The sequence below is a fragment of the Fringilla coelebs genome (assembly GCF_963513975.1).
Source record: "Fringilla coelebs genome assembly, chromosome: 6".
Classification (NCBI taxonomy): Eukaryota; Metazoa; Chordata; class Aves; order Passeriformes; family Fringillidae; genus Fringilla; species Fringilla coelebs.
Genome location: NC_140034.1, coordinates 52,016,102 through 52,027,402, shown reverse-complemented (window position 1 = coordinate 52,027,402; position 11,301 = coordinate 52,016,102). Strand labels below are relative to the sequence as shown.

General features: G+C 37.9%; 1 protein-coding gene across 7 annotated transcripts in view; it reads left to right on the top strand.

Annotated features, from left to right (window-relative positions):
- The window catches only part of SBF2 (SET binding factor 2), a 230,431-nt gene that overhangs the window by 196,175 nt on the left and 22,955 nt on the right, over positions 1-11,301 (top strand). For 3 of the 7 annotated variants that reach the window (XM_084208181.1, XM_084208182.1, XM_084208180.1), the window contains exons 28-31: positions 2,581-2,718; positions 3,399-3,494; positions 6,878-6,949; positions 9,367-9,551. In XM_084208181.1, coding sequence (XP_084064307.1) covers positions 2,581-2,718; positions 3,399-3,494; positions 6,878-6,949; positions 9,367-9,551 — 491 coding nt within the window. The remainder of the gene's footprint in view (positions 1-2,580; positions 2,719-3,398; positions 3,495-6,877; positions 6,950-9,366; positions 9,552-11,301) is intronic. The other 4 variants (XM_084208186.1, XM_084208185.1, XM_084208184.1 and 1 more) reach the window with 2 other exon arrangements.

The window sequence follows — 11,301 nt, the reverse complement described above, 5'->3', positions numbered from 1 at the left end:
GTAACTGTGCCCGACAGATACTTGCTTTTGGAGTTGCTGTTTCTTTTAAAGTGTGAAGAAAATGGAGAATATTTCTAGGGTGTTTATCTACTTTTAATGGAGTTGAAGCTTGTTGAAACAGAAGTGATCAGCAAAGGTAGTTGTACAGAGCTGCCTCAGCAGGAGTTGTGTGCAGTGAAGGGAAGTCTATAAAGGAAAACGCATTGTGAAGCAAACTAAGAGGACAAAGAGAATCTGAAGTTAAATTCAAGTTGACAGATTCATTCTTTCCTAAATAGGAGTAGATTTTTATTGGTCAGTTCTGGATTGATACAGAGAAAGAAGGGGGGCCTGCTGGAACTTAGAGAACATTTTTGTGATTTCCTGTTCCGTGGTGTGTTACGCAAGTTTTCAGAGCATAGTTGGAGGTCAGTGTGTTATATAAGAAGCACAGAACATAGTTTTGAGAAATTATGCACAGTACTTAATTTCTGTGTGGAACCAAACTCCATGTGCCACAGAATTGTATTTTCTAACGTCTGTCCAAAAAAAAGATTATTAACAGATGTTCAGATACGAGATGGAGAGTATATAGGTCTTTTGAAATGTTCATTGAAACCTGCGAGTTGGTTCCTGAATTACTCTGACCTCTCTGGAAATTCTGTTGCAGAGCACTGTAGTTCTATATATGACATTCTACATCTAAATTAGCATTTATTGGTCAACTACCCTATGGAAAGAACATTTCTGTATCTTGGGTGTAGTAACACTATCCAAGAGAACAGTTATCTTGGTTCAGGCTGAATTATTGATTGTATCAGGACTTGTAAGATAAAGATGGAGCAACGTGTGACCAGGCATATAAAGTACATATTAGCCTTGCAGGACTAAGCAATGCATTTCTTTCCTGAGACAAAAACAAAATTAAATGGGATAAAATTGCTACCAGGATGTCCATCCCCCATCTTTTGTTTAAATCCATGTTTCTGTGGTGACTTTCCCATGGGACACAGCACATGAAAGGTGGTGATTTCATAGAATCCCAGTTCATTGCTGCTAGGGGCAATGCTTTGAGCCACCTCTGTGTGCTGCTGTGATGGGATGAGCTGTGGTGAGGGTGAAGGGGCACATTTTCCATCTCTAAGCCATCACAAGGACATTTTTGCCCTCAGTCTTTAATTCTGGTATCTGCTTGGTTCAATGACAGACTTTGAGGTAAGTCAAGCTGTTTTCTAAAACACACACAATACTCTTCACAAAACCAACCTTTGTAAGTGCAAGCAGTATAGACATTATCCTTTCATTTAGACAGGTCATTTCTTTTAATTTAACTAAATTGTTAAGACCTAAATTGACTTTTTGTAGTGTTATTTCAAGGGCTAGGGGACCCAGAGATCATTCCAGTAGATTTCAGGATGTGTAAATCCTGCTTAGGAGTAGAAGAGAAAATAATGTTCCTGCTCAGGCCTTTTGTACTTGCTCAGAAAGAAACAGCATGAGGTATCCTGCAGGAAACATCATCACTTCCTAATTGTACTTTCAGTTCAGATACTAATTTCTATCTTGAAATTTCTTTTGCCACCTCCAGCTAATTAGCTTACTGTCTATTAGTCTCCAGCATAGAATCTGATTGGATCATCATTGGAGAAAACTATTTACAAATTACCAGTGTGTTTTGTCAAAATGTGCTCAATCAAATTCTTTGACACTCTCTTATTCCAAATGTTGGCTCTTGTGAGGAAGATACCAAGTCCTGGTTTAAGCAGCTATGAAACTTTTGCCCTATAGAAAGTCCAAAGATGGCTGCAATAAACTGGAATTCCAAAAATTTTGTTTGTTATTTGAAGAAAAGTTAGCTGACTCATTGATACTGAACACTATTTTGTCATCATGCTATGGCCCAGGAGCTGAGCTTCATCTCCTTCCCTTAGGTCCTTGCACTTGGATACAATGGGTGCACTTTATGGTTGGGATCCCACAATGGTTGGGATTATTTGTTTTTCTCTTTTTTGAGGGGTTTTGGGATCCCACAATGGTTGGGGTTATTTGTTTTTGTTATTTTTGAGGGTTCTCTGTTTTGTTAATGGTTTCTTAACTTTTTTAATGGGCAGTGTATCCCAAGGAACCTCCAAGTATAGGTAAGTAACCTTCCTTTTCTGGAATGAGGAAGAGCTGATTGAGTATGGTTTTAACTTACTTTTGTTAAAGAAACATATCTGTATGTTCTCTGCACATTTTGCTGACAAGGAGCACAACCTTAGAAATGTTACTTTTTGTTTGGAGAGTGAAGGAAGAGCTGCATTATCTTTGCTCAGTTTGTGCTGATGATGTTATGGCTAGTGATGAATGTTTTAAGTAGTGACCAGGAGGTGGAAGTTTCACAAGTTCAGCTTTGTGTGGAATGCAAAAGAACATTGCTGGATCCTGCTGAGCAGCCAGGGGATGAACAGCTTGTCATCAAAGGAGAGGCTTTTTGAACCTTTGACAGACAAACTAGGACATTTTCAATGCTCTGCTTTACACAGTAAGCCTTTTATTCTATGTAATTACAAATTGTATTTCTCTTTTTTTAATGCAAATCTATTCTTCTTGTGACTCTAGCCCCCGCTTCTTTGGAATCTTCAAGCAGTATAGAACAGGAGAAATACCTCCAAGCCTTGCTGAATGTGATATCCGTCCACTGCAAAAGGAATGGCAGCAACACCCTCACTGTCAGCCCAACCATTGCTCTGTCTCCAGGTAAAACTCCTCTGCACAGTGCTTTGCTCTGCCTAAGCTGAGACTTTTCTCTGATTTAGTGATAGTTCCATATGAATTCTGTTGTTTCTTTACTGTTAGGCCTTCTGGGTAGCCTGTTAGTTTCAGTGAATATGTTTCTCTGTGTAAAGGACTTTTGTAATCTTTCTTGAAATACTTTTCAATATTTATCTGGCAGTAAAGTCTTTTATAACTAATGAAGTATAAACTGCCTATGAGTTATGCCTAGGTGGAGCCATGAAGAAATTAATCCATGTTTTATTTCAGTTATTTTATGATTAAACCTGGGGAAGTTTAGGTGAGGGTAACCCCATTGTGTCAGTAAGGGCTGTGTGACTTGAAATTGTGTCTGTCTTGTCTTACTCAGTTGTAATGGGCCTAATACTGCCAAACAGTGGCTTTTCTTGTAAAGTAACACCATCCCAAAGTGTGTGTGCTTTGCTTCATTTATTGTAAAACATGTTGATTGCTTAGCCATATCTAACACCTCCACACTGTTGCCAATGTACACATTTGTGTTAAAAACTAAATCCAAAGTACAAAATTGGCAAGAGTCAGCTGTATTGGGTGAAAAAGGGCATTTAATCAGTCATATTAAGTATTAGCCTGGTTAACACTGTAGCTTTTTTTTAATCTTCTATTCTTTTTTTGGCTGACTTTAGGCACTGAAACGAGGGCTTCAAGAATGTCCACTGTGTTTAAGCAGGTAGTGCCAGGACATTTGGATGTAAATCTATCCAATAGCTTTTCTCGAGGAGGTTAGTAAGCCTAGCTCAAAGTCTATTATTTGAAGTAATAAATGATGACAACTGTTAGTGAAATAAAAATAATTATACTCTTTATTGATTTGTTGCTCTGTGAAACAACAAAACAGGAATTAGATTGGCCTCAGTCCACAATATTATCTAATTTCTGTTCAAATCCTTTACTTACCATTGAAATAAAGTTGGTTTCATGTTGGAATTAGTGAAAAATTAAGCACTCAGGGATTATGTTTCTAAATAATTTAGGATTCATCCATATTTTTAATTTGTCTATGTATGGCCTAAAAATGGATATTTTACATAATAATTCTATAGACTTCAGAATCTGCAATTACAAATCATTCCAATATATGTCTGAAGCTTTGCTGATGCTTCATAACATTACAAATAATCTGTGAACAATTTTACTCAAAGTAGTAGGGACTTATGTGGCCAGGTGTAGTAGGTAGGGAGATACAATGCATTTTTTGGAAATAGTTATTCCTAGATACAGGGGCTCATCAGTGCCATTTCTACAAGAACATTTCTTTCTGTTAGGGGGATTCCATCTACTTCTACACCTCTAGTCTGATGAAATTGGGGTTTTTTTTATGTGCAACATTAGTGCACCAAATTTCTTAAATATAGGTTTGTTAAAATAGGGATGAATCTATTCCATAAAAGAGAGCATTTTGTATTTGATTTATTACCTTTCAGCCATGAAGGCTCCTTTGACAGCTATTTCTAAGCATCTAAATGCAGTTTTTCTTCTCTTTTGATACTTTTAGCATCTGAAATTAGTTAGGTTTACATTGACCTGCTGAGGTTCATTGCAACCTAAATCTTCTTGTGGGATACAAAACCTGCAGCTCAGATGAGGAAGGATAAAAATATTGTGTAGAGAAAAACTTCCAGAAGAGGTGGGATGGGATTATGGAAATGAAGGAAGGAATAACAGAGAGGGAGGGAGAAAGGAAAATGCTCAGGGATGTGTAGGGAAGTGATGTGAGAATTGTAGCAGAAGGGAAGAGAGGAAGGGCAGGAGAGGACACAGGGATCACCAAAGACTGGGGAGTTTTCATTGATCACAGGAATTCTGTGCATTTTCATGAATCAGAATCGATGCATATTCCTTATGTGAGAGTTTTGTTTCTGTTCTGTGCTCGCTGTGCTGCTCCTGTGCTGTAGCTGGAGGTGCACAAAGCAGGGGATGTGGGTGAGATAGCTGGGGCTGAGAAGAGCAGGAGGCAGTGGGGGCAGCAGCTCTTGGGTGAATGGTGCTGTGCCCAGCCTGGCTGAGCCCTGCAGCTCTGGCAGTGCTGCCAGCAGAGCTTTGCTTCTGCTCCATCCCCTTGTGCAGCACAGAAGCACCAACAGCCCAGTGGTGCTGAGGGCAGGGAAGGGGCTGAGATAAGGCAGGGAAAGCTCTCTGCTTGCTGGGTGGAAGTTGTCCTTTGAAGATAAAGGGGTTAGTGAAATAACTGCTGCTGGTTTCTAGGATTAGAGTTCGTGGTAAGTGTGATGGGATGAGTTTGTTGCTACTCAAAGAAGAAAAAAGGAGCCTGAAGGCAGTGTGAGGTCACAGACACGTTGTTTTATTGGACATGGGAGTCCCTTGGCTGAATTTCAGCAGTAATCAGGAGGGCAGGGAAGTTATCTCGTGTCGTGCTGGAGCTCTGCCACACCTGCCCTGTGCATCTGAAAGGTGTCTGCTCACAGTTCAGCAGGACACAGGAGGACTTTGCTGAAACATGAGAATGTTTGACAAGTACAGCGGGAGCCCTGGGGAAGGTGAGAAGTTGCCAGGGGAAGAGGGAGCAGAGAAAGGGAATATCTCCCTGGAGAGAAGTAAACACTAGGGGGTTTTAGATTAGCTGACACTACTCTTTTAAAAGAAATTTAAAAATACACAGAGTATATCAAATCTCTAAAATTGTTCTCAAATCCATTATCACAAAGTTCCTCACTACCTTTTCTCAGCTAGATGTATTTCACATGTGAAGCAGCAAGCAGCTATGGATTATACACTGTGCGAAATACAATAGCAGTGGTTTTGTGGTTTGGATTCTGGACCACTCTTTTCTTTCCTTGTGTTTATTATCACACATACCAAAGTTCAAAAGCCAGGTTCAGCTATGATACACCAGTAGAAAATTACATTTTTCTATTTTTTTGTGCCAGACAATGTATTTGTAATACATGTAATTTTAAAATATAAGTTAGAATATATGTTCCAGTGTGTGAACAGTATTTCTAATTTTTTAAAGCCATCATTGTTCTGAACACTCATCAGTTGTTCTGAATATTTGTGTCTGTGTCAAGTATGATTTTTTACTTGATCTGGAACATTGTCACGAAGCATCTGCCCAAAGCTCAGTCAAGTTGGTTTTGATCTGAAATATTTGGTCAAATACTTATGTTTCATAATATATTTTCATGCTTTGACCTTTTCTTGGTTGATACTTTCATGAGAACTGTAAGTTCACTCAAAAGCCATAGCTTTTCCTCTTCCTTCCCTTATAAGTATAAATTGGTTCTGCAGAGCAGCACTTCTTACCTGGAATTGCTGTGTAATTTAGCAAAATAAGAAGTTTCCTCAGTTTTGCCACTCATGGGGAAATACTAGGATATTTATAATTTAAAAATACAGACCCAGCTCAGAGAATTATTTCCAAAGCAGGAATTATTAACATTTTGAGTATGATTGAATAGAATATTTGTATTAAAAGGACTCAGTTATGTAGATGTGGGGTTTGAGCCAAAGATAAATGCACTGATAAACACATAAGGCTCCCACAGGAAATGACAATTTTTGCAAGGGGAGAGAAGATCTCTTTCTGTGGTAGTTATTACAAGTTTTCTAAATTCTTGCACTTGTACACAGGCTTTTAAAAATGTTTGTAGGTGTACAGAACTAATATCTTTAATTTTGAGGTCCATCAAATTCTACACTTAATGTCCCTAGACTAAACCAGCTTTTTATAACAGGCATTAATGTTGGGATTTTTAATTAAACTAACTTTCAGCTGGATAGAAACTTTCAATAAATTATTTAACAGAATGATTTAATCATTACATTTCTTTTGGTATTATAATTTTGGAAAAACACATGGTGGCTTTGCAACATGTCTGAAGCTATTGCAGTGACAATGGAAATTATTCCTGTTTGATAAATGGGTACCTCCTTCCCATTTTATATTGGTTTTGTGGCTTGATTGATGTTTTGTCTTGTGATGCCTGAGATTTGTGCTGTCTGATAAATCATGTACTATAAAGAAATGCAATATATACCAGATCTTTGGAAATTAATAAGTAACCCTTTTCTTCTCTCCTGCAATGTGTTTCGCTGCAATGTGCATTCCATTCCTCCTCCTTCTGTCTTAACTGTTATCTGCCAGTGCTTGGGTGCAGAGATAAATGTTTCACTCATTCCAATTCCAAATCAGCAACTAAGGAAAGAGCCCACCAAGGTACTGTATTCTGTGTCCTGAAAGCCCATTCTTTTCTACCATCTTCTGCTACTATGTCTTAATTCATTCTAAAGTGATACTGACAGAAAGCCTTGTTCCTGCACTAACCAAATTTTGGGGGTTTTAGCTCAGTGTTGTGGATTTGTTATGTTTTGGAGGTTTTTCACCCATTGAATGTATGCACAGTGACAGTGATGTAACACAGAGTGATGTGTAGAAAATTTTCTGTGTGAAAGCTTTAAACAGCTAAAAATCAGTTCTGGAAAAGAGTCTAGTATTCCTACTGCTTTAGGAAAATAGCTAAGAAACACTGTTATCTAGTCAATTAATTTCTTTCCATAGGTATTATTAATGTTAATGAATGGGGGAAAATGGGTTACTGTCAAATCAGAAAGTTATAATAATAAAAAATGCATAAGATACTGCTAACAAAAATAAGGTACTAGACAAAAGTACAGTTTAAACATAATTGTGCCTTTTAATCACTGCTGTCCATGCTGGCAAACATGTTCATCTGCATGTATTTGTAGCCAGTTTTGTTGCTTTTGATGTGCCACAAGTGCTGATGCTGAGTGCATTTGTGAAATGCTCCAAAGTGTCACTCTGTATTTTTGTACTCTTCATCTTTGGGGTCAGTGGTCTTATTGTTTGCTGTGATTTCTGCTTGCTAAAGTCTCTATTACTTCACGTGTAGTAGCTGAGACATGGAACAAAAGTTTGTACTGAGCACACTCCTTTGCTGCTTGAGGTGTTTATAAAAGTGGCTGGCTGTGAAGTGGGAGCTTTTGAGAGGTGTTACTGCCCAGAACTCCTTGCCAGCCACTCTCAGTTGCTGCAGTTCATCTCCTCACATCTCAGACTAGCAGCCAGACAGGCAGACAAGCTAAGCTGTACAGACAAGTTCCTGTTGAGAGTTACTGAACAGAATTATTTTTTAATAGAAACACAATCCTGCTTCTAAAAAAATTAGAATAAAATTATTTTGCTGGTTGAGCTATCTCAGTGGAATTTACTGTTATCTGCATCTATTTTCTTCTGTGCAAGAAATGTTAACTATGCACATTGTTGGATTTTCCTGAAGAGGGGTGGGTGTTGGTCCTATGGTATCTAAATTTCTAGTACTATGAGGGATTTCTGGTGCCTCTTTTGGATATCTTGCTTCACAGATTTATGGACAAGAGTCTCTCCTGATAATCTGATTTACTGCATATTAGGATAAAGAATTTCACACTGCCATTTGGATGCCAAATTTAGTGTACTTTAAGGGATTTGATTTTCAAGGAGTGCTATTCATACTCTGAGAATCCAATACCTTTCACACGCCTCACATTGCACACACAAAAACAATCTCACAAAACCCTGGTTATTAATTGAGCTACAAGAAACAGAAAAATATTTACTGCTTGTCTTTTCTTCTAGCACTAAACAGGCCTTGGCAATCTGATTTTGAAAATCTGATTAAAAATCACTACTTTCTTATCTTAAAATCACCCAAGCTTGCTCAGGCATGATGAGATGAGAGCATGGCTCCCTGGCAGTGCCAGTGGAGCTGCAGCAGCCAGTGTACTGTGCAGACTCAGAGTGCTGCTGGGCTGTTGGGGTGATGCCATTGTAGTAAAACAGGCGACCCCCGAGCATGGAATGATTAGCATCTGACTCCACTGATCCAGAATGCTGAACAATTGCTTTATCAAAACTAGATTGTATTACATTATACTATATTAAAGAGATACATAGTATACTATACTAAATGACATACTAAAGGAAAACCTGTGACTGTCTTGAGACAGCCAGGACACAGCTTTGACCCAACAGTCCAATTAATGTAAGCAACCATCGCCAGAATCCAATTAAGAACTCCCTTCAGGAAAGTAGTCTTCCTAAAACATTCTACATGTGCAAAAACAACAGGAGCAGCAAGTAGAGATGAGAATAGTTCTCTCTTCTTCTCTCTGTGCTTCTCCAGGAAAAAGCCCTGAGAGAGAGAATTACATCTCTCTGTTCAGAGAATGTGAAAGCCACACCATTCCAGGATTGCTGCTTCCACATCCCACTGCGCTTCATGTTGTTGCCAGTTCTGGGATTTCTGCACTTTCCTGATTTCTGTCCCTCTAGAAATTTCATTTCCATGCACTTCCATGGACATTGCTATTTGCAAATTGTGGTTTATCACCGTGTCACTGATATCACAGCAACTCTTTTCTCTGCAGTAGAAAGCAGAGTTAGATGAGAGTCTGAGGTTCAACAAGAATGCAGTAGGGTGGTTTTGACAATTTTTGTTACAGATCTATTTCTTTCCAGTACATGCTGTTTATTATGTCCTGTGATGGATGCATGTGACACATTTAAGCATCTATGTAAGTGACCTCCAGTGCCTCACACAAAATGTTTTTTAAATATTCTCCATCCTTATGAAGGTGTATGGGCGAGTCTTCGTTCAAGCAACCGATTTATCAACACTCAGACTCCATTCATTGATGTTGGTGCAAGGCTTGCAGGGAAGGATAACCCCCCTCCCTACAGCAGCAGCTCCTTTCTGCAAAGTCAGCTGCTGAGAAGACAAGCAGCCCTCTATATATTTGGAGAAAAATCTCAGTTACGGGTAATGACAGTTTAATTTTTTTCATGCCTAATGTAGTTTTTATTTGGTTGAGTTTAATTATTCTCGTGTTGTTACAAACAGTAAATAGTATTCAAGATAAGATGGAAATATGTTATAAAGGAAACAAAATGTTGTTAGCTGGGGAAGCAAAAGGAAACCTTCATTACTGTGGGCAGCACTAAACTCACACAGAGCCAAACTGATGAGAATTGGCCAACCCAGAAGTCCTGATTTGATTACATGGAGAGGACTGTGATGTTTGCAGTTTTGTACATATTATTTGATAGATTTTAGTGTTTTAGATGGAATTGTTTGAAAAACAGGTATCCTCTAATTCTTAGTAGTTTTACTTGTTTTCTGAAAATGTTTTCAGGTATTTTTTTAATCTGCATTCAAAGATTAAGAAACCAGGTTTTTTTCTACTTTCTTATTCAAAATGTGAACATACATAAAATATTAATGTATTTTTTAAAATGAAAAAGGTCCAAAACCCATTACTGGTAGTAGGAAAACACATCACTATCCATTTTTCTCTGAAATTATGTTCTATCAGGAGGTGGGGGAGATATGCTGTACCAGAACAGTGCATCAATTACATAGAATTAAATTACTATATTCCACTAATAATGACTGTTTCTATTTGTCTGATTTCTTAATAAATGATAAGTGAAGAGTTCAGTCGTGCATCTACAGCTGTGTAGCAGAAACTGCTGCTTTATTCTGCTAAATATCACATGAAATACATTGATGAGGAAAACAGAAATGTACAACATTTTAAAGAAATGGTGCTACATTCCTCAGTTGCTTTTGTCATGCATTATTCCAACTTGCCATTGTTGAGTTATTGAATTTTTTTTTGAACCATGCAAAGTATAAACAGAATTAAAACCAGGCTTTCACTTTCCTGCATTTTCAATTGGCATTCTGTGAAGGAGCTTAATGAAGATTATTTGCAGGCCAAGTTTAATTCAATGAAAGCAATTTCTGAAGAAAACTCCAAAAGTTTGGCATGCACATCTTCAGTGATGCTTCATACATGAGAATTGTTTTTCCTAGTAATGTTCTCCATATTATCCTTTTCATCATAATCCATTGGGGTTTGGTGGGGTGTTTTTTTCAGTCAGCTAACTTGTTCTCTTAATTCAGTCCTCCTCTCTTATTGCTAAATGCAGTAAGTTAAATAAAACATGAGGAATTCTGCTAGGAAAATCATCCAGCTGCTGCTCTGTGCTGAGCAAGGTACTTCAGCCAAGCAACTCCCTCAATGCCCAGTGATGGTTTAGATGACTCAGCTGGTTTCCACTTATGGGGCTTCTTTTTGGGTGTGGGGGTTACTTTTTTCTGCTTTATTGAACTCCCAAAATGTGTCCTGCACTCTTCACATGTCATCCATACAGATATTTTCATTTATATTTGTTTATTGTTGATTAGCTTTAAAAATGTTAAAGGAAGTACACTATGTTGTGTATAAGGAACTGAACAGATTGTCACTGGACTTTGGTTTTTCACCACTATTACTGCTAGAATAATTATAATTAATAATGAAAATATGACTGCTGTGCAGTACATTCTGCTGTTATGGTTATAGTTGGGTAGTTTGTTGTGGTACATTTTGCAGGGATTTTTATTATATTTTTTATTATCCTGGGCAGGTGTTTCACTACACCGATTTTTCATGAGGAATTAATTACTTGGCAATAAAGCAGGCAAGACTTTAGGATTTAAGGAGACTGTCAGTGAAAAATATGCT